At 40.3% G+C, this 24,074-nt stretch overlaps 2 protein-coding genes across 3 annotated transcripts in view; one reads left to right on the forward strand and one right to left on the reverse strand.

Moving 5' to 3' along the window:
- EIF5B (eukaryotic translation initiation factor 5B) overlaps window positions 1–964 on the reverse strand; it is a 64,887-nt gene extending 63,923 nt beyond the window's left edge. For both annotated transcript variants that reach the window (XM_010991910.3, XM_031441109.2), the window contains exon 1: window positions 749–964. In XM_010991910.3, the coding sequence (XP_010990212.2) occupies window positions 749–783 (35 nt within the window). In that variant the 5' untranslated portion in view covers window positions 784–964. The remainder of the gene's footprint in view (window positions 1–748) is intronic.
- Window positions 965–1,938: 974 nt separating this feature from the next.
- Window positions 1,939–18,313, forward strand: TXNDC9 (thioredoxin domain containing 9). The gene is made up of 5 exons (XM_031441110.2): window positions 1,939–2,092; window positions 4,049–4,267; window positions 7,766–7,884; window positions 10,668–10,922; window positions 12,578–18,313. Exons 2-5 carry the CDS (start codon window positions 4,079–4,081, stop codon window positions 12,693–12,695), a joined length of 681 nt encoding a protein of 226 aa, XP_031296970.1. The 5' UTR covers window positions 1,939–2,092; window positions 4,049–4,078; the 3' UTR covers window positions 12,696–18,313.
- The last annotated feature ends 5,761 nt before the right edge of the window (window positions 18,314–24,074 follow it).

The raw sequence follows: 24,074 nt of genomic DNA on the forward strand, positions 1-24,074 counted from the left end.
AGACTCTCTCGCCCCAAAACTCTTTTAAATGGTTAGAGAAGAGCGACCCTGGTTGGTTTGTTTCATCTCCTCCTCCTTTCTTAGGGGAGGTGCTAGAGAGCAAAGAAATGACCAAAAGACAGGCCGGAAGAAGGAAAGCGAAATAGCATGGAGTCGGATAATCAGCTCTTAAGTAAATGAAAACTGTACCCAAATTAAAAGAAGTTACGAGGGAGTTGGCTGCTACACTGCTCCCGGTAACTCCAGAGTACCTGAGCGGCTGAGAGAGTGGGAAAACCTGGCTGTAGGAGCACCAGCTCCCAACTCCCTCTCTCTCCAAGATTCATAGACACAAAGACATAAAAGGAACTCCTCCCGACCCCCGCCAACAGTAGCGCCGCAAAAACAGCCCCCACCAGCCCGGGCCACGCTGGCCGAGCCGCCCTGGCCCCGTGGAGCCGCCCCAGCCCTTCCCCGGGGGGCCGCCAACCCCGAAGCCCGCCGCGCTCCTCAGGCCGGGGCCCCTTCTCCCGGGCCGGGCGAGGGGCAGCGAGCGGACCGAGTCTCGGCTGGGAACTCGCCCGCCACCGAGGTCCTTCGCGCCCGCCCGGAACTGGGGTCCTGGTCCCGCGCCGCCCACTCCGGGCCCAGGCGGTGCTCCGCGAGGCCGGCCTCGGGCCTCGGACCCGGTCCACTCCGCGCCCGCGGGACCCGCGCGACCCCCTGAGCCGCGCCGGCCGCCACCGGACGGACTCCGCCACTGGCTTACCTGTCTTCGCTCTTGTTTTTCTGCTTCTTTCCCATGGTGTGTCAGCGGCGCTCGCGGCCCCAGCTCCTCTATTCGGTCTCTCACAGACCCACTGTCTGCCGGCCGACTTCGGTCTCCGTTCGGCTCCGTCCCCTCGCGCTACCGCCTCTCGCACCCGGCTCTCCACAGACCCGCGCACTGGGACAGGGCACATATGGTGTGAGGTTCGAGTGCGCAAGCGCATCGCCCCGCCGCCTCGGCGTGGGGACGCAGGGCGCGGCGCATCGAGAGCTGCGTCTCGGCTAGAGCGTCTCCAGTGGACTCGCCCGCCCGGCAGGAGCCCGAGCGCCCCCTTCCCGCAAGCGTCCGCCACGCACCGACGCCGCGCGGTTTCCAGGTTCTAGAACCCGGAGGTGGACGGACAAAGAGGCTGAAAATTCTCCCGTGAACCCCCCTCCCTGCGGGGAAACGCGAACGTAGGGAGTCGGAGCTCAGTCTCAAAGGCCGACTTTGGGCTTCTCTTCCACCCTTCACCCTCTATACCTTTGTACTCTAAGCTACATGAGGTTCAGTAAGGAACCACAGTGAACCAGCGGTGAGCGGTCTGGGTGTTCCCAGAGGTAGCTAAATCCGGAACAAAACTGGGCCCCTCAGTAAAGTCCGTGAATTATGCGGTATGTACGGTTACAAAACAAACAAAAACCCTAAACAGGGACACTCCCATCCATTCCCCACAATCTTTACATTCAAAACGAGAGCAAGTTCTAAAACTTTGTGTTAGGGAAGTCACGAGGGAACCCGCTGGTGTTGTGTAAGTGCTCTGTATCCGGATCTGGACGATGATATGAGTGCTAACTGTGTAGAAACAAATCATGCTATATAAGTTACACTTCGAAGGGGAAAGTTCAAGAAACAGAATGGAAACAAAGTTGGGGCGTCACTCCCAAGCAAGATCGCAGCTATTTCATTTCTGATGTAACATTACGTGTACTGAGGCTCAGAGCCTAAGAAAGTTGACTCCAGGCTGAGCCCTAAGAAACTACAATGTCCAGCACACTTCGCTCCCTCGCCCTCTGGGCTGTTTACGCGCAGGGAGGGAAAAGATAGGACACCTCGGCTTCCGGATGGCTGGGGCCGAGTCGGGATGGGAGCGCATGCGCAAAAGGCTCACCGCCGTCGGCACCTTCCCCCCGCCCCAACTTCCCGGGGAGTCGAGACTGTATCGCGTGAGGGTCGCAGCCAATGAGGAGGCGGAAGTGACGGCCGCTTCGGAGCCGCCCGCAGCCGCTGCGAGGGTGAAGCCAGAGTGGGTTGCTCTTTTGGAGGGGCTGCTTCCTCACTTCTCACTTCTCACCGAGAGCTCAGGTGAGGCCGAGGGGGTGGTATGAAAAAGCCGGCCGCGCGTCCCAGTGCTAGTGGACTCCCGGCTGGGGCGGGGGGGGGGGGGGGGGGGCGGCTCGGACGCGGCTGTCAGCGCGGCGGAGGCGGCTTTGGCGCATGCGCCCCGGCAGGCGTCGAAGTCGCGGGCCTCCCGGACTCCGCCTTCGTCTGTCCTCGGGGGCTCGGGCAGTGGCGGGGATGCTTTTGGGAAGTGACTGGTGGGCTGCTAAGGATGAGGGCCCATGGGTGTTCTGGCGGGTGCACGGTGGGGAATCAAGGAAATGTTAAGTAATTTGAGGACAAGTTCCTGCTCACCATTCCGTTGAACTGAAAAAAAGAAGCCTGTGGTTTGACGAATGAAGTTATCAGGATCGTTGCACCATCTCCTCTCCCCGTTTCTGCTTGCGGTCACCACCGCCACCACCACCTGCCCCCAGAACAGCTCTGATTAATCGCTTCTGCTTCTGGTTATCCCAGAATTAAATTCTGAGCTCAGCCCGTGAAACTTTAGGGGGAAGCCTCCGCTACGCCCCTGTAAGAACAGGTTCTGACGTGCAGCTCTGTGTTTTAACATCCAGTTTTCTGCCTCGTCTGGCCCCGATACGGAGCGTCACAGCCTTACGTTTTTCTTAGGAGGTAGGGAGTGTGAAATTCTCCATTTGAAATACAGCTCCTTTAAAGTTTTGTAGTATTGATGAGGAACTTACATTTTGGTTTTTCAAACCCAGAAATCCTTTTGAAACTTAACGACAACGTGAACAAAAGCTAGGCACATGTTTCCTCAACCGTTGGCAAATATTTTTTGAGCACCTGCTGTGTTCCAGGCACTGCTAGCTCCGGGAAAACAAAGATGAAATCAAGTACGCTTTTCAGCTCCTTTTCATATTAAAAAAAAAAGAACTTGAAGCGAAGTTTGCAAGACGACTCTTTCTCTACAGTTTAGCGTTTATAGAGGATCTGGTGGGACCAGGCAGTGTGTCAGAAGCTGGGTGAATGAGTTCACAAGTTTATTCCGATTTTTGAAAGTGCTTCAGTAGTAGTTCCAAATGTATTGTAGTAAGTTAATTGAGATGCAACAGCCTCTTACTTTGATCGGCAAACTGTAAGTCGAATTTCTGTGGTAATAACCCAGGGGTACACATAAAATCGCCATCTGATTGTTGCTGTTGAAAAACAAATACATTTAAAATACGTATTTGAGATCGTCCTTTCTAATCTGAATTAGATTCTATTTTGAAACTCCTGTCTTATAGAGGAGTGATGGAATAATCAATATTCTTTGTAATATTTGGAGTGTTATAGTTTGACATCAAAGTTAAGAACACTGAGTATCAGTAAGTCAATACCAGTATCAATTTTTGTGGCCTCATAGACGTTACTGGATAATGAAAGAACAGGAATGGAAACTAAAGCTTAGGAACACCAGTCAGAGTTCTTTACATATGTTGTGATGAGCTGTCTTTGGAGTTAAACGAAAATCATTTAGGCAGAGTTGAAGCAAAGTTTGGTATGTATATGTGCAGGTAAAACCTCACTACAGTTCAACTTTATCATCGTTCCCAGTCATTACTGCTTTTCTTCTCTTTTCCTTTGGTAAAGAACACTAATTATTATCAGTATATAGCACTCAGTTTAACTTCAGCTACCCATTGATTTCTGGTCTGGTGATGGTCACAAAGACCTGTCTTTGCTTTAGGATAGTAAAACACTATAAATCCGAAACACCTATACTTGGGTCTAAATCGTTTTGGCGTAGCGTGACTATAACCTGTTGAAAATCAAATTCTAAAACATTTAAGTAAAAATCTGTAATATGAAGTGCTTGGTTGTCAGCAGAACACTTTGTATGCTACAAATTATATACTTGCTAGCATTTCTGAAAATAAGAGAAAACTTAAGCATCTTATTTTTTTCCTCTAACTTCGTAAACCTTCTCCCCAGCATCCAGGCTGAACTGTACTGTTTAGAAGAATGGAGGCGACTGCGTCTGTTGACATGTTTTCCAAAGTCCTGGAGAATCAGTTGCTTCAGACTACCAAACTAGTGGAAGAACACTTGGATTCGGAAATTCAGAAACTGGACCAGATGGATGAGGATGAATTGGAACGCCTCAAAGAAAAGAGACTTGAGGCACTAAGGAAAGCTCAACAGCAGAAACAAGTAACCTCTCTGCCCTGCTTTCTGAAATTGCCATAACAGTATGCTTCTAACAATTTATACATAACCGTGCTGCAGTAGCTACATTTCAGCCCTCAGTTTTTAGGCTTTTTTGACCTCAAAGTACCTAATGCTATTAAAAATTTCTCCAGAAGGGAAAAAAAAACCAAAAAATTTAGTTTTAAAGACATGTTCAGAATTAGCCTGACCAGTATATCCATCCACCATCAAGTGAAAGAAACACATGCCCAGGATAATTTTCTGAGCTCAGACTTGTGTGGTTGAGGACAGTGAACTGGGAAGAGCACTGGCATGGTAGGAGTCAGTGGTTTCTCTTTCAGGTGGAGTTATGAGAAAGCCAATCATAATTTGGCTGTGCTCAAAGCAAACAAGATAAGACCTGTAAGGCGATTTTCTTTTTGAAAAAATTATTTCAGGCATTTCCCATGTAACATTTAATCATGTGGCTTATCTCTTCAAAAGAATGCATCTGGGTCATAAAGAAAGGCGGCCACAGCTTTGTCCTTGTCAGCCGCTTAGACTGAGAGCATGGAACAAACTCGTAGTTGACAGGCTCTGATCAAAATCCATTGGGTTAAATTCTGTCAGTTGAATTTTGATGTTAAAAAATGGCTCCATTGGTATAAGTTACATTGAAAGACATTATCACCAACTCTGGTTCCTCTTCAGCTGACTGTTATGAACACGTGAGCTTTTACTTCTCCTAAGAGACGGAGTTTTGTTTGTACTGCTTTATCGCATGTGTTTGACAGTGTTTATACCCTCACTGTTTAGAAGAATTGCTACAAAAAGGAAAGACTTTCGTAACGCAACTGAGTTCCAATTTTTATATTTTCAGTTTTCTAAAATTGTATGTGTGTGTGTATATACACCTGTATACACACATTATATCTAGTTTTGAAACCAGGCTACTTCTCTTAATACTAATAATGATTTAAGGTTATATATTATGAGATTCTGCTACAAACTTGTATTTCATGATTACAGTTAGTATACTAATTGCTAATGCTCAACTGAAAATTGTCATAACTAGGATATTTTTTGTAGAATGACTATGAGTCTATCTGATTTGCAGTGAAGGGCATACATTAATGTCTTAAATGAATTTGTGAGCAGTTAAAAACAATAGTCTGAATATTTATATTAAAAACCAAAGGGGGGAGGGTATAGCTCAGTTGGTGGAGTTCCTGCTTGGCATGCACGGTCCTGGGTTCAATCCCTGGTACCTCCATTTAAAAAAAAAATTATAAATAAACCTAATTGCCTTCCCCCTCTCTCCTCCCCCCTAAAAGAGCTTAAAAAATAAAAACCAATTGAGGCAGGCAGGCTATAGGGCTTTTTAAAGTTAATACACAAACCGTTTTAACGTAAATTTGTCATAAAGTTACTCAGAGGGTCTTGTTTTACAGCTCCTATTGCATTTTAGTAGGTCTTTTTTTATTAACATCTTTTCTGAGGAAGTAGGCAAGTTTTCATGGTTTTTATAAGTATTCTTTATGAAAGAGCAGTACAGATTGCATAGTAATTTTGATTTGATTGCGTAGTAAACTTGACCCACGTGGGTACAAGGGAAGTCAGTGTGTACAGTGATGTGAGCACTTAATAGGCCTGTGCTAATCAGTATTCCTCAGCTGGCCACACACCTTTCTACTGTTACGGCAGCTGGAGACGTAGGACTTAAATGGGAGAGAAAGACAAGAGAAGCAGGAAGAGCCTGCTGGTGGCCTGGGGGAGAGCTAGGTGCTGCCCAGCTGCCTGGCCCTGGAGGGAGGCTGCACTGTGATCGCATCCAGCAGATCCTTGTGGGCACACGCTGTGTGAAAGGAACTAAGTGCGGGACTGGGAAGAGATGTGTGCATTGATGGAGGTTCAGACTGGGCTTGCCTCCCTCTAAGGAACTTGGGCAGGTTTGCATCTTCAGCCTTTCGGTTAAATACTTGAGAACAAATAATGAAAAGAAACAGCATTTTGAAAAAAACACTCTTTTAGGGCACAAGTCATTGGTGAGGCAAGGAAAGAATCATGAAATGTCACATCATTAAGGGGTCGTCCTTGAGAGTTTAAACTGTTTATAGAAGCTTTACCAAGGAAATAAGGAAAGATCAGGGCCTCCTGTAAGGGTCAGCTTGGTGTAAGCCAGTGTAGATAGACAGCAAAACGAGGAATGCAGTCTGGGCTGTGCTAGCTTTAAGTCCAGGAGAAGAAAGGAGATGGCACTCCTGGCACGCTGTAGTGGGACGACTTCTGGAGGGCTGCGTTCAGACTTCTGCCACGTGGATTCAGGAGGGCGTGGAGGAATGAGGCTGTGCGAGGAGGCAGCCAGAAGAGTAAGAAGTCTCGAAGTCATTTCACACGAGAAAGTCAAAAGCGCACGTTCAGTGTGAAGGGAGGACGTAGGCGACATAGGATATTTGAAGGGCTGACAGTTGAAAGAGACATTAGAACTTCTCTCTCTGATCTTAGGTCCACGCTGGGCTCCACAGACCAACGTTACGGACATATTACAGGCAGTGTGAGGAGACCTCTGTCACCCCTAGGAACAGCCGGGTACACGGACAGATGCTCTTGCAGCACGTGCGCCAGACACCGCCGTGGTTATTTTCATGTTGACCCTTTTCACTGTAATCAATGAGGTAGATGCTTTATGGTCTCCACTTTACAAATGAGAGTGAGACTCCGGTTATTAGGATTCATAGCCTAACAAGTGGTAGAGCGACTATTCAAGCCCAGCCCTTCTGCTTCCAAGTCCGGGGCTCCTTTTTATTAAAACCAGCTCCTGAGAAAGGAAATGAGCCTCCAGTTGAGGTGACTAGCTTCCCGCCACAGGAACAGTTAAAGAAACCAAAATGTCTGTCATGTGGATGATAAGAGTTGTTGTATTGACTGGGAAAGTTGGATTCAGTGACTTAAGGGTTCTTTGTTCCTGGACACCACGTAGGGAGACACCTTTTTCTTCCCAAGATACTACCCACTGGTAGCCAGTGTAGACGTTCCTGCCTCTCTGAGTCATCAACAGCAAACAGGGCTCCTGAGCTTCAGGCTGCAGTAACTCCCAACCCCACACCCCTCCCGCAAGGACCCATGGGCTTTATCTCATGAGCATTATTTTTAAAGCTTTATAGTAACTTTGAACAAATGCTTCTGATTTTAGTAGGTCAGGTGCAAAGAAATTAAATAGATGTTGACATTCTAAATCTATCAAGTTAAATTTTTATTTTCAAAGTTCTAAGAGAACTTCTGTTTCAAGTTACCAAGACAGATAATTGTCTTAAATACGAGCCATGCTGTGGAGGTAGTCATTGCCCACAGACTATCTTTGCATTGACACTAGAAATATAGGAAAGTAAATCACTAAAAGTAATTCATTTCTAAGATAAAATCCATTTGATTACAAAATATTATAGTGATTTGGACACAGAATGTAAAGTGATCTTGAAAGAGATATTTCAAATGTGTAATATTTCCCTTTCCTCCAATTAGGAATGGCTTTCGAAAGGACATGGGGAGTACAGAGAAATCCCTAGTGAGAGAGACTTTTTTCAAGAAGTCAAGGAGAGTAAAAAAGTGGTTTGCCATTTCTACAGAGACTCCACATTCAGGTAACTTTTTTTCCTTCAGTGACTGGTTTTGAATAAGGTGAGATTGTTGAATAGAGATATATACTGACTTGAGAGACATGAAGAAAAATATAAAAGGAACTCCTACTTTCTGAGTTGTTTCTTTGTACTAGAAGTAGGTATATTAAAGTTAAGCAATTATTAAAGATTAACTTTCCAGTGACATACAAAAATATAAAGAATTGAAAATCGGTGTTTCCATAGAAATGGCTGTTTTTTCTGAATAATATTTTAGCTAATTTAAAAAATGTCTTAGACATATGCACTTAAATTTTTTATCAATGCAACAAGGATTCTTCTTTTGTCCCTGCTGTATGGTCCAGCCACAGTACTGGGGATGGGGCCAACAACCTGAATCCCAGCTCCAAATTCGGTCACTTCTTAACTAGCAGCTCACAAGGAGACAGTGGTTTGACCAAGCCTTTCACCAGAAGCACAGTTGGGACTGCCAGGTTTGGCTTAGAAGGAGAAGAAAGTGATTTCTCTGAGACCAACCCAGGTCTGCAAGCCTCTCGTTGGAGGCAGATCCCTCATAAAGTGAAAATGACCCAGAAGAGGTCATATCTTAAACCAGAGGACTCAAGCCTTTTTTTTTTAAGCCCTCAAATTTGATTAGTTGTCAACATTTTTAAAATGTTTAATGTTGGCAACAAATCAAATTTCAGGATTTTTTTTTAAATCAGGTAACTTGATAAATAGAATTGTATGAAAGCAGTTTGCTGATGCCGAGTGGTACCTGTCTCCTTAGGCGCCCGCCAGCGCAGACCCTCGGTTACTCACTGTTGTCTCAGTCCTACCCTCCTCTGGTTCCCTTAGCCAGCCTGGCCTTTATCTTTATCACCCAACAACTTGGTTACTGATTAACACCTTCCGGGGATTGATTGCCTGGGATTTATTGACTAAGAATATAAAATCAAAAGAAAATACTGAGATGGTGAAATCTCCCAGAAGGGAGAGTGGGAAAGCGATTAGGAAGGTAAAAGGCATCAAGGAAACCCTCTGCCATTTACACGATCACCTCCCACTGCTGCACGTTCTTTAAGGTGCCAGCCTTGGACACACAGGACAAGGTGATGAGACATCAGTATAAGGTGGATAGTGTTTGTTGACCTGTTAGATGTCTTTGCCCACTTACTAGATTATTAGTTCTGTGAAGGCAGAGAGTCTGCCTGTGTTGTGGCGCACTGTGTTCCAGGTTCCCAGCCACAGAGCAGCACTGACCTCACACAGGAGGTGCTCGGTAAATACATTTGATGGATGTAGAAACAGTGCAGCTCCAGGGGTACTTACCCTACAACAAAACTGAAAAGTCAAGAGTTAAATGAGTTTATACATGCGGATAGATATGAGTTTCTAGCACATAGCAGGCTAGAGCATTCATAATCACCCTTTGGGGTAAGTAGGTATAATTCCTGTGCTTCGTGCATGGACAGCAGGACTTGGCGCGGTTAGGTGACTTACCTAATGTCATTCAGCTGCTAAATGATAAAAGAGAACTGGAATCCAGGTTTTAAGCCTAATGTTCTAACTACACTCTGATTGCTTTTTCTGGATTTTTAAAAAATGGATTAATTGACAAATGGGACATAGATCTGCTTAAAGTAGATTCTGTTCTTACTCCATTAAAACCATGGAGGTGACTTATGTACAGATCTTCCAGAATGTATATTCTTATGTAATGGTTTATCATTGTTTGGAGCTTAAATCAAAAATCATTTATTAACTCGTTCTCTCCTATCATTTTTCGCTAAAACTAATTGCCACACTACATGGGTAATACATAAAAAGAATCACTTAGGAAAAGTAAGGAGGCATCAAGGTTATAAGAAACTCTCTGTACCCAAATCTAATTCAAGAAAATCTATACCAAGAAGTACCCGAAAAGCCTGCTAGTAAAATCAGCTATGAAGCATTTGGTGTCTTGGTCATCGGAAAGAGTCGTTCTCAAACTTTATTGGGCATGAGAATCACTGGCATGTTTCTCAACTCAGCTTCCAGAGAATTTTGATTTATCTGTATATTTTAAAAATTGATTGTAATCATCACTTCTGGTTAAGAGCTACTGCTCAAAAGGATCATTACAGTAGCCTTGTCAACCCAGTGTTTCTGGGTTGTTTGTGAAGCAGTTTAAAATATAATTTAAAGAAAGTGTCACTTTCCATTTTCCCTTTCAGGTGGCTTAATAAAGGTTACTGCTGGCATTTTTCATTTCTTTAGAACCATAATGACCATATTTGTAGCCCTTAACCTTAATATGCTTCTCACTGACAGAGTTGCACAGATGGAAGTGTACCTTCTCGGTGGTACCTTCAGTCTTTCTTAGTGACTTACAAGTATGCCACCAGATGTACATTTCTGATTCTGAGAAGTGTCTCTTCTGAGTTCTGTCAAGTTCAGATTTGTCACCTTGTATGAGATGCCAGGGAGCATGCATAAGAGAGGTGACAATTTTTTTATTATTAACCATGAACATGACAACTTTGTGAACCACTTAAGACTTAAGGCATATGTTGAATACTTTGTTTTTTTACAAATACCATTTAGGCAAATCTGACTTCCTTAGAGTACTAGATTATAAGAGGTAGAAAACCAGGCAGCTGATCTATGACGTAGAAATGAGGTCACCTGACACAGGCAGAGGCTGGCTGCCGAATTATGAGATCCAGAAAAATTAAAAATTAGGTGTGCCGTAATGATACTTACTTTGGAAAAGAAAAGAAGTCTGCCATTTTAGGCTTTGACTTTTCATGTGTTGTTGTTTACAGGTGTAAAATACTAGACAGGCATTTGGTGATCTTGTCCAAGAAGCACCTTGAGACCAAATTTTTGAAGCTGAATGTGGAAAAAGCACCTTTCCTTTGTGAGAGACTGCGTATCAAAGTCATTCCCACACTAGCACTGGTAAAAGATGGAAAAACACAAGATTTTGTTGTTGGATTTTCTGACCTAGGAAATACAGATGACTTCAGCACAGAAACTTTAGAATGGAGACTGGGTTGTTCTGACATTCTCAATTACAGGTAACTTTTAGCAAACTATCAATTTCTTTTAATTCACATACTTAGTTATATTTTTAGAGAATGTTTTAATGTTAACATATATTTTATGGAACTAAGACTTTAGCTGAGATGGAAAAAGAACTTTACCAAGGGAAAGCTTATTTCTTAAAAGTGTCCATTAGCATCGTCTTACAGCAGAATCAGAGTTATCACCCATATTCCTCAGTTTTAAACATTTTATATTTGCTTTTTCATTGTCTTTCTAGATACATAAAAAATTTTTTTCAGAACCATTTGATTGGATGTGGTAGATGTGTTGTCCCTTTCCTCCTAAATGTTTCTGTGTGCATTTCCTAAGAACAAGGACATTCTTATACAACCACAGTACAGTTGTTAAAACAGAAAATACATAATTTACAGACTTTATTCAGATTCTACCATCGTCCCAATAACCTCTTCCATACTGAAAAAATGGGTTGCATATCCTTAGTATGTGTTTTTAGTTTCATTAACCTATAGCAACTTGTTACCTTCCTTTGTTTTTCAATACTCTAACATTTTGGAAGAGTACAAGCTAGTTATTTTATAGAGCATCCCCCAGTTTGTGTTTGTCTAATGTTTCAAAATTAGATTCAGATTATACACTTTTCCCACAGGTGTAATCCGGAAGTGGTGGTGTATTCTGCCTTCTCGGTACACCGTATCGGGGGTAGATGATGGTTTGCCTCATTTCTGGTGGTGATAACTGGTTAACCCGTGCTCAGTTGTCTACCAAGCCAACTGGGGATTTAAGGAAGAACTTCTCCACACCCCACATTAACTTACTTTTTCATTTATTTATATTAGAATGAATGGGCTATGGATTATTTTATTCAGTGGGCTATAGTCTGTTACTGTTATTATTTACTTTGAAGTTCACATCGCCTCAGATTTGGCCAGTGAGAACCCCTTGCACACCGTCTTCTGTGTCCTTCTGACGCGTCCCCATAAACCTTTGAGCACTTTCTTTCTGGTGCCGACGAGATCCTTTCGGGGCCTCGTGTTGTGCTCTCCATAGGAACTGGCTGTTTCTCTCAGAAGCCATGGTTTCTTTCAGTGGCAAGTGGTATCTCAAAACCAAGACCTAGATGCTAGGAATATTTCCAGGTATTTTTGAAATATTTGTCAGGCATCATTGAAAAGAGATTCATACTAACTCTTCGTTAATGATGATGAATTCCATGGGTTTGTTGGTATCTATAGAGACCGAAACATTAAAAGATGTTAAACAGGAGCAAACGAGTCATAACAGGCTATCAGAACTAGAGCCTGACTTCTCTGCCATTCTCACAGTCAACAAGAATCTAATACGGGTTCAGCATATCCAAAACGGATGAAATTCCTTCTGTGCTTTTCATTCAGAAATTCTGTTGGTGCATCCTGTGAAATGTTAACTAGTAATTAATGGTAAGGAAAGGAAACATTAACCTAAAACATTCAGTAATACAAAATAAGGTTTAAAACTATTAATCATCAGCATGAATAATGTACCTCTTCCTTGACACTGACATTTTAAAGAAAATTATACTCCATTCCACATGTTACAGTGAGGAAAGATAGATTTTTAATGCAGTTTGGTGTACCAGCTGTACTAAATCATAAAGAATAAATGCTTTTCAAATTTGCTTTGTTTTTAGTGGAAGTTTAATGGAGCCACCATTTCAGAGCCAAAAGAAATTTGGAACAAACTTCACAAAGCTGGAAAAGAAAACTATTCGAGGAAAGAAATATGATTCAGACTCTGATGATGATTAGAGAGCAGTTATAATCCTTTGTAAATCGTCTTTTTATTTCTGCTTTCTTCACAATTAGATGTGTTTTCTAAATTCTGTTGATTTCAATACATTGATCTTCTGACGGTCACACTCTAGAGTTTTATGCAGTTGCATCACATTGAAAGACGTCTTTAATCTTTTCTGTGTGGCGGCTCATGTTTAAATTGAGGAAAACTTCTGAGTTCAAAAATTACCAGGGGAGGGTCTGGATTCTCTATTTTTGAGATTGGTTTTATCACAGTATGATTCTTACGTTTTTATACCATTCACAATTGTGTTTTTAACGTACTGGATTGGAAATAGAAATTCAGCAGACTATTCCAGGACTAATTCTTAATCAGCATTATTTACCTTCTACAAGAGGTCAAGTAACATTTACTGGTGTGAACAGACTGCACTTGTAAATGAATTAGAAACACTCCTTACTTCTGGAATATATTTAAATAACTATTAAAAAGGGTTTATTTATTCTGTACTCTGCATGTTGTTGTTGAATCAGCTGATAGAAGCAGAAAGCTTTTTCAGGTTGTGAACATATTGCCTTATTTAAAGGGTCCTGATCGCTTGTATTTTAAGACATGTATTAAATAATCAAGAAGCCCTTTTGAAATGGCAATAAGAGGAGATCTATAGACCTCCCCCCCAGTGAAACAACTATAATTGGTAAATATTATTTTTTTTAAATTAAAGTCTCTAGAAATTGTCATAAGAGCATACAGCAAACAAAAACATTTATCCAAAGAATAGTGAGTCTGTGTGGCATTTGAGTCATGTTCCTGCCCCCTTCCTCCCCTCCAGCTCCCAATCTCGGCCTTCAGTTTATCCCTTGGAGGAGCAGACTGCTAGCATCTCTCATTCCCCCAAGCTCTGTGTTGCAGAAGCTCTTTTCTAAGTAACAGTAATAAAGAAGTCTGGAGCTTCCTTCCTCCACCCAGTCCCCACTTGTAGCACAGAATACATACCCCAGGAAAGGCAGACCAAGGACACTGGTTTCTAATCACTGCTGCCCCAGCTTACTCATAACTAGAGCAGTGGTGATTAGGGTGGAGGGTTCATGCAAGGAGAGGCAGGCAGAGAAGCCCCACCTGCTGCCCCACTGATAGGCCGCAAAGTGCTAGAAGAAAAGGCTCCTAGAAATGCAGGCTGCCCTCCCCATCCCCACCTCTGGGGCAGTAGCACAAGGTTCTGTCCAGTGAGAGATGTAAGCTGTAAAAACAGCTTCCAGAGCATTCCCTAAAGGGACTGACTTTATTTAGAATAGAGGGAGAGAAGTTGAAGCCTAAGGGTGCTGCTGTAAACATGGGAGATTTGAAGAGGGGTCAGGGGAGAGAAGAGGAGACTGGTGTCGCCATGATAGCAACAAGTCAAAGGGAAGACCAGTGAGAAGTTGCGTACGATAGAACGAAAGGGGCAGCCCAGAGCAGTCCTAGGGTAACAAGCCTCAAAGGCTACAAGAACCTGAATTTAATTGGCTCAAACCATGGCAATGTATGTCCCAGGGCGTTGTCAAATAATAGAGGTCCACTAGCAGTGGGTGTTGATAGCAGGACATGGTAACAGAGGCAGAACAACTGTAGAAGCCCTACAGGGAGCTCAGGGAAAGATAGGGAGAGCCCTTCTAATGCTGCTGTCCTCGGGCGAGGGGCGGAGTCAGGGTGACTACATCACGTCCAGGCTGCACACTCTGCAGAGGAATATCAGGGTAATTCAGGGTAAGTGGATCTAACCGAAATGGTCCAGCTGAGGCACTAAACAAGCAAGCAGGCCCTTGAGGAGAAGGGAGTATGGGTCTTCAGAACTGCCGTATTATCTAAAATACCCAGTTTTGAACAAGGGCAGAAAAAGTTAGAAGATCTGCAGAGAAACAGGAAAGTGTGACTGGGTGGGAGGGGAGCAATCCAAAAAAGTGCCTTTGAATGGGCCCAGATGTTAGAAGACACAACATCTCAAAGTAGCTAGTACATACATTTTTAAATACTAAAACCATGCTGGAGGTAAAGGAAGGTATAGTATTCCATCAGATAAATAATATTAATACAGATAGAAATTATTTTTAAAGAGTCAAATGGAGATCTCTGGACTTAGAAAGGTACAGTAATTGCAATGAAAGATTCGTTAGAGGGACTCACTGGTGGCTTTTACTTGCAGTAGAAAGAATCAGAAAATGAGGATATTAATTGCTATAGATAATGCAATCAGAAGGACAGGAGGGGAAAGGGAAGAAAAATAAGCAGCTTCAGAGAAATAGGGAACATCAACATATATGTAATGGCAGTGCCAGAAGGAGAGGAGGAAGAAGTCAGTAGAAAGATTACTAGAAGAAACAATGCCTAAAAATCCCAAATTTGATGGAAAAAAATCAATCCAAGAAGTTCAGCAGATTCTTAAAGTAAAATGATCCACAACCAGACGTGTCAGAATGAAAATGTTGAAAGAGAAAAATCTTGGGAAAAAAAGGAAAATCACTCATCATGCACAAGAAACCTCATTAGGATTAACAGTTGTCTTATCAGAAACAGTGAGGACCTAAGGCAGTGGAATGACATGCAAAGTGCTGAGTAAAGAAGAAACTCAACCAAGCATCTTACATCTAACAAAACTATCTTTCAGAAATGAAGGCAAAATGACACATTTGGATTTTAATGTACGTTACAAGAAATGCTAAACTAAGTTTTCTGTCTAAAAGGTAGTGAGACCATACAATAATTCAAATCTGAACGAAAAACAACGCCAATAAAGGTAACTATATAAGCAATTACAAAAGACATGGCAATGACCTATTTTCCCCTCTTTCAGCTGACTTAAAAGCAATTCTGTAAAACAATATATATATAATTGTACCTATGACATATAGAAATGTCTGTGACTACAACACCATAAAGCAGATGGGAGCAAATATTTCATATTTAAATAAACCACATAAGGATAAGCAATTGTAAATTTAAAGGTTAATATAAAAATCTAAATATATATGTTCATTCAACTATTTTAAAACAAAAATAACTTTTAAAAAAGTATTATATGCTTAACATATAGCGATGCAATATGTATAAAAAGGGGAAAGGGGCTAGAGCTTTATAGGGGTACATTTCACCAGAATTAAATTGCTATAAAGCTAAAGCAGGTACTGACAAGATGTATATTGCAGATCCTGGAGTATTCACTAAGAAAATAATTCCCAAAATATACAAAGAAAATGAAAGAAATTAAAATATTACACTAGAACATTTTTACTTAAGAAAGAAACCACAAAAAGAACAAAGGAACAAAGAAGATACATATAGAAAACAAAAGCTAAAATGACATACTCTTCACATGGTTGGGTTTATGTAACACTACATGTGAGCAGTTAAACAATCATTAGGTAAATATTGTCGGGCTGAATTACAAAAACAAGATTCAACTATAGTCTATCCACAAGACACACTTTAGAATCAAAGGTAAAAGTACAATGAAAACGCTGTACTGTGCAAACGCCAATCATCCGAGAGCTGGAGTGGCTAAACTAATGGACCAAATAGAAAATTGACACAAAAATCAATTGAAAACAGACTTATTACAGATAAAGAGGGTAGTTTTATGATAGAAGAGAATTTAAGAAGCTGTAACAATTGTAAACATCTCTACACCTCACAATGGAGCCCATAAATTTTGATAATCCTGTATTTTGCTATAAGAACTCTGAAGCAGAACTTGACAGAACTGAGGAAGAAATAGACAATTCTGCAATAAAAGTCTGAGACATGACCCATCACCCACCTTTAAATAATGAATAGGAAAAACAAGGGAGAAAATCCACAAAGAAAGAAAAGACTTGAACAGCAAAGCAAATCAACTACACTTAACACTTCTATAGAACATTCACACCATAGCACAATCCATGGAAAATTCTCCAATACAAACCATGTGCCAGGTAATAAACAAGCTTCAATAAGTTGAAAAATATTAAAGTCAAAGGCATGTTCTCTGTAATGGAATGAAATAAGTAACAAATATGTGAAATTCAAAAATATGTAGAATTGAATGCACTCCTTTATAACCAAAAGTCTAAGGAAAAAAAAAAATTTAGGAAAGCCTTTCAAATAATTGAAAATAAAAATGCAGCATACCAAAGCTTATGGAATGCCACTAAAGAATCATTTATAGAGAAATTTGTAGCAGTAAACACCTAATTTAAGATAAAAAGATCTCAAGTCAGTGATCTTCCACCTTAAAACTTGTTAAAAGAAAAAACTAACCCTAACCCCCCAACTTAAGGGTGGGAACTTAGATCAAAACTATAGTAATCAAAAATGTACTGGCACAAAATAGACACAGATCAATGGAACAGGATAGAAAGCCCAGAAATAAACCCACACATTTATTGTCAATTAATCTATGATAAAGGAGGCAAGAACATACAATGGAGAAGAGACACTCTCTTCAGTAAATGGTGCTGGGAAAATTAGCTACATGCAAAAGAATCAAAATGGACTACTTTCTCTCGCCATATAAAGAAATAAACTCAAAATGGGTAAAAGACAAATATAAGACCTGAAACCATAAAACTCCTAGTAGGAAACATAGAAGTTATACTTTTTGATGTCAGTCTTAGCAGTATTGTTCTGGAGACAACTCCTCAGTTAAGGGAAACAAAAGCAAAAAACAACTATATTTTGCACAGTGAAGGAAAGAAGTTTCAATTAAATGAAAAGGCAGCCTGCTGAAGGGTAGAACATATTTGCAAATGATATATCCGATAAGGGGTTAATACTTAAAATATACAAAGAACTCAACATCAAAAAAACAAGCTTCCCTATTTTAAAAATGGGCAGAGAATCTAAATAGTAATTTTCCAAAGAAGATATCCAGATGGCCAACAGACACATGAAAAGATGGTCAACATCACTAATCATCAAGGAGATGAAAATAAAAACCACAATGAAATACTACCTCACACCTGCCACAATGGCTATTGTCAAAAGGACAACAAATAAGTATTGGTGAGAATGTGGAGAAAAGGGAACCTTCGTGCACTCTCGCTGGGAATGTAAATTGGAACAGCCGCTATGGAAAACATGGAGTTTCCTCAAAAAATTAAAAAACAGAACTACCATACGATCCAGCAATTCCACTTCTGGGTATTTTTCTGAAGAAAACAAAAACATTAATTTGAAAAGATACATGCACCCCTATGTTCACTGCAGCATGACTTACAGTAGCCAAGATAAGGAAGCAACTGAGGTGTCCATCAATAGATGAATGGCTCAAGAAGTGGTGTATATATGTAATGGGATATTATTCAGGCATAACTCTTAACATTTGCGACAACATAGCTCGACCTAGAGGGTATTACACCAAGTGAAATAAGGCAGACAGAGAAGGATATGATTTCACTTACATGTGGCATCTAAAAAACAAAGCAAATATAAAACAGAAACAGACTCATAGATACAAAGAACAAACTAGTGGTTGCCAGAGGAGGGGAGGAGGAGGGATGAGTGAAATAGGTGATTGAGATTAAGTACAAACCTCCAGTTATAAAAAAAAAAAGTCTTGGGATGTAATGCACAGCATAGAGAATACAGTCAATAATATTGTAATAACTTTGTATGGTGACAGATAGTAGCTGGAGTTATTATGGTGGTCATTTTATAATGCATAAAAATATCAAATCACTATGTTATATACCTGAAACTAATATAATATTGTAAGTCAATTATACTTCAAATTTTTAAATAAAGAAAGCAACTTTTATTCAAGGTTAATTAATTTGACAAATATTTATTTTGACAATTTGCAATGCATTTTTCTAGGTGTTGAGGATAAAACAAATTTTAAATGTAAAAATAATTTGTTAGTTGTAAGAAATAGAAACAAGATACTCATCTAGTTAAACATAATCCTACAAGTACCATACATAGGGTCTTAACAGTGCTTTTGAAATGTACGCATTTGTAAGATAAACTTAACTGACAAATGTGAATCAAAATAATGTCAAGAACAAACAGAAAACATCAGTGCCTACAAACATACTTAGCAATTGAAATAATAGGAGAAAAACCACTTTTCCTCAGTATAGTCTGAACTACACTAAAAACACATTTTAGAGATAATTACTATATGTGAAACATTTCAAGTCATTTTTGTAGCTCTCTTTGGATAAACCAATGTTAATATAAATAAACACCTATTCCAAAAAAATAGACAGTGACAAGTGCCGACAAAGATGTGTGGAAAGCGGACCTTCATGCATTGCTGGTGGCATTGTAAAATGATGCAGTCACTTTAAAATACAGTTTGGCAGTCCTTCAAAAATTATATATAGAGTTACCATATGACCAAACACTTTCACTCAAATGTAACTAACTATATACATTCACACAAGAGAACTAAACATTTATATTCACATAAGAACTTATAAATAAATGTTGATGACAGCATTATTCAAAATAGCTCAACATTAGAAACAGCCTCAATGTCAATGCATAAATTAAATGTGATATATCCATACAATGGAATAATATTTGGCAATAGAAAGGAATAAAGTACTGATATGTGCTATAGCATGGATAAATCAAAAACATTATGCTAAGTTAAGGAAACCAGTCATAAAAGACTACATGTTGTATGATCTTGTTTATATGAAATGTCCAGAAAACTCAGGTCTATAGGAACAGAAAGTAAATTAATGTTGCATAAGACAGGGCTTGTCTTGGGATAGGAAGCGATGGATGTTGAGTGTGGGGTTTCTTTTGGGTTAATGAAAATGTTCTAAAATTGATTTGTTGATGGTTGCAGAAATCTGTGAATACACTAAGTACACTTTAAAGGATGACTTGTATGTGTTGTGAATTACATTTCAATAATGCATTTGAAGATGATAGAAACTGTAAAGGAACAGCAGAAGTGAACAGTTGGAGGAGCCATAAACAACAAGACAACAAGAGGATATGAAAAAGAGCTGACAGAGTTCAGGGAAGTATTAAAAATAAAAATATTCTATGAGTGAAAATTAAGCTAGAAGCAATACAGGGGGAAATATACAATAGAGATAAAAGGACTCTTTAGAAAAAGTGTTAAATATGGAAGCCAGGCAAACAAGTTCCACCATAATTATAATTAAGAGTCTATGAAGAAGAAAACCAAAGAAACTGAATAGGGAAAAATTCCCCAAATTGCAATTAAATAAAACTTCACTGAAATAAAAAAAGATTTAAAAGTACATATTGGAAAGGCATCCAAATACTTAGTAAAATTGACCCAGAATGGCCAAGACTGATAGTCTCATAAAACTATTGGCTTTTAAAAGAGAAAAAGAAAGTAAAGTTTTGTTTATTCAAGCAGAGACCAGATCGCTTAATATAGGAAAGAAAATTGGGTTGGCATTGGAATTTCATCTGCCACACTTTATGCCAAAAGGCATATTTAATATATTTAGAGGGGAAAATATAAAACAAAGATTTTATATTTTAGCCAACTGAACTTTAAGTAAAAAAACTATACATAAAAGTATGATTATGCATGAATCAGATAATATTGTAATGAGTAACCTGCTAAACAACAAACTTGAGACAATCAGAAAATGGTTGGAGAAATTCCAATATGAGGCTTTTGGAAGTATTGAATGTATATACCTATAAAACCAAGCCAATTCTGGTCAGCAAGAATGGCAGAGTGGGCAGCTCCAAGGGCCCAACCCCCGCCCCTAAAATTTAAAAAAAAAAAAAAAAAAGCAAAAACTGTCAGAATCAACTTTGTCATAACTATAGAAAACAACCAAAAGTTAACATCAAAGGAAACACTGAATCAAGAAAAAGACAATCTAAAAACCAAGGAAAGCTTTGTGCCATTTTTATTTGCCTTTGCCCCATCCTTTCCTGGAATCTGTGGTGGTCTTGTAGAGAGCAGCCTTTGCTCCCAGTGTGGGGCCCTGACCCCCGATGCTGGAAGGAGCAGAGAAGACATTATCTGCAAAGCATTGTTTGTTCTAACCTATCGAGGAGCTACCTGAAGGACTGAAAGAGGGAATTTGTCTTGTTTTGCCTGACTCAGAACTCAAGGAAGAAAAGCAGCAGGCATTCCTTAAAGCCTTGGTAAGGTACATAAGCAAACCACAAGCCACCTGGAGCAAACGATCACAGTGGAAGTGTACAACAGAGCACCAAAGCCTGGGAGGAAAACCCACGGGGAGAGCTTCTGGAGGAAAATTAGGACATTGAAAACCACACCTTAGAAGTGAGGAATTTCAAAAGTCATGAGCATGCCCAAGGCAAGACACATGGTCTGCAAGGACTTGAGAAGACTAAGTTCCACCTCTGGCTGATCTCTATGTTTAGTGAAAGCAAGACGTGAGGGCTAAGTCAGAGTTATTGACAGCCTGACCAAGCATTGCACAAGTACCCCAGCACAGAGCCATTCTGCAGAGCGACAGAGGCTTTTATTTCTGTCTTTTTTCCCTCTTCTCCCTTTCCTTTTCGATGTTCAAGGAAATCTCTATTGAAAAAACAAACGCACTAGCTGAACACAGCTAAGGGTTCGGAAACTTCAGAGACCACACATGACGAGCAAACACAGACTTTACAAAAATGGTTTAGAGAAGTTACTAAACAGCTGAATCTGCAACGTGCAAAAAAGCAAACTGGGAAGAATGAGGAATCTGGTTTCCTGAGTTTTCACATTATAATATTAAAAATTTCCACTTTCAACATTATGAAGCATGCAAAAAGCAAGAGCGTATGGCCCATTCACGGAAGTTGACAGAAACTGTCCACGAGGAAGCACAAGCAATGGACTAGTAGCTAGACCGACTTTAAATCAACGGATCTAAATATGCTAAAACACTTTAAGGAAAACATGGACAAAGAGCTAAAGGAAACAAGGAGAATAAAGTATAAACAAACAGAAGGCCAAAAAAAGATTTAAGTTGTAAAAAGAAACCATAAAAAAGTTATGGAGCTGAAAAATACAATAACTAAAATGGAAAACTTACTAGAGTGTTTCCATGCAGATTTTAGCAAGCAGAAGGAAGAACTGGTGGATTTAAAGTTGGGTCTATTGAAATTATCTAGTCCAAGAAAGAAAAAATGAAGAAAAATGAACTGGGCCTAACAGACCCGTGGCCCTCCATCAACCACACCAACGTACACATAATGAGAATTTCAAAGAAAGGTAGGAAGAATATTTAGAGAAATAATGGCTGAAAATTTCCCAAATTTGATAAAAGACACATTTAGGAAGCTCAATAAATTCAAGGAGGATATACACAAGGAGATCCATGCTAAGACATCCATGCTATGATGCATTATAATCAAACTGTTGAAAACCAACGACAAGAGAGAACCTTGAAAGCAGAGCCATCATGCACAAGGAATCCTCAATGATATAACAAATTCCTAATCAAAAACCATGGAGCCCAGAAACCAAAAGAGAACTGAGATGGTTCTACCAATATTAGACAAAACAGATGTAAGTCAAAAACTTACAAGAGACAGGAAAGGACATCAAGTTCATCAAGAAGATTTAACAATTATAAACATATGCCCCGAACAACAAAACCCCAAAATAATGAAGCAAACTTTGGCAGAATTAGAGAAATAAACATTTCTACAACAACAGTTAGAGACTACCATAATGGATAGGACAATTAGACAGAAATGAAATAAAGGATTTTAGCAACATTGTAAACCAACTAGACCTCACAGACATCTGTACAGCACTCCACCCAGCAAGAGCAGAGCATACGTTCTTCTCAAGTGCACATAAAACCTGCTCCAAAATAGCCCATATTTTAGACCACAAAACAATTTAATAAATTTTAAAAGACCAAAATCATACAAAGTATCTTCTGTACCCAAATGAAATGAAGCTGGAAATTAACAAAAGGAAAACTGGAAAATTTACAAATATATAGAAATTAAACAATACACTCTTAACAAGAAGACAAAAAGAAGAATCACAAGGGAAATATGAAAATATTTAGAGATAAATGGACACAAACATACCAAACCTTGTGGGAGGTCAAAAGGAAATTTATAACAGTAAACACATTTATAAAAGGGAGACTTCCCATTTCTGGTCCAGCATGTAAGAAGCTTGGAAGTCAGCACTCTATCCAAACAACAAGTAAAAAGCTAAAGAAACTGAAAAAACAACTACTCTCCTTAGATTCCCTAAGAGAAGTTAGGTCACAGGGCAAGCCACTGTCCCTAAAATTAGACAGACCCACAGGAATGTAGAGAATCACAACTTACTGGAGCAGCAATCTCTTTGGGAACCAGTGCCAGGGTTGGGAGACCTGAACTATAGTTGACGAATTTCTGGAGACTCAGGGTGGACAACTCTGAGAGTTAAATTAAAACCTCCATGGAGACTCATTCATCAGGGGGAGAGGGGGCCCCACCCTTGTGTGAGTTTTACCTCCTGGATCTTCACCATCATGATCAATGGGTGATCAGTCACCATCATGACTGGGACAGAAGTCTAATCCAATGAGAGGATTTTAGGAATGAAATGGAACAAAAGAAGGGAAAAGGTAAGGGATACGAACAATTTCAGAGAAACTTAGGGGCAGGAAAGCCACTCCTCAGGTTGTCAAGGGCGGGCTGGACTCTTATTTCTGATGAGGATCAAGGTACCCTGCAGAGGTCAGGATGGCCTGTAACATGGACTCTGCTACCCGCCTCCACTCACTTAGCTACGTAGCTTGAACATTCTCCTGCATCAGTACATCCAGAGCTACCTCTCTCTTCAACGAATGCAAAGTATTCTATTGTACAGATGTTGCATATGAAGATATTTCCTAATCAGGCAAATGTCAAGGGAAAAACCCTCTGGACTCCCCTCTTTTTTAAAACACACTCTAACTCCTTATTTTATGAAAGACTTGCCCCATGCCTTCAGTTCCTCAAGAAATAAAACACGGGCTGCTCTGGGCCAGCAAAATCAGCAACGTTCTTTTTTTCTTTTTTTCATAAAACAACAGGAAACCAAATCTCTAAATGAGATCTCCAGGTACACAAAAGCAATTCTGACCAAAGTACCAGGTTTTCTGTGTTCATAGAATGTAAAGCACATACTACACATTATGAAACAGCCTTAAGAACTCACTTTTTAATTGCCTAATAAAATAAATTACTGAATATGCCATTCCCACTGACAAGTCCGAGGCTGGGAATGAAAATTCTCCAGTATTGCCTGTGTCATGTTCCAGGTAAAATGTTTGATTGGGAAAATACCCCCACAGAATAGGGGGTGTGTATTTGGTGGGAAGGGTAGATGAGGTGGGAGAGAACACGTGGCTCTCTGCACTTCTTCGATAGGGCAGGTCTGTTTAGGAGGCTTCCTTTCCCTCAGAGATCACTGCCAGGGTCTTTCCTCT

This window comes from Camelus dromedarius, chromosome 33 (assembly GCF_036321535.1).
Source record: "Camelus dromedarius isolate mCamDro1 chromosome 33, mCamDro1.pat, whole genome shotgun sequence".
In the NCBI taxonomy this organism is placed as follows: Eukaryota; Metazoa; Chordata; class Mammalia; order Artiodactyla; family Camelidae; genus Camelus; species Camelus dromedarius.

Coding starts and splice junctions, on each gene's coding strand:
- TXNDC9 (XM_031441110.2), top strand. CDS start 4,079: ATGGAGGCGACTGCGTCTGTTGACATGTTTTCCAAAGTCCTGGAGAAT. Junction 4,268..7,765: donor AAGCTCAACAGCAGAAACAA/GTAACCTCTCTG, acceptor TCCTCCAATTAG/GAATGGCTTTCGAAAGGACA. Junction 10,923..12,577: donor TCTGACATTCTCAATTACAG/GTAACTTTTAGC, acceptor CTTTGTTTTTAG/TGGAAGTTTAATGGAGCCAC.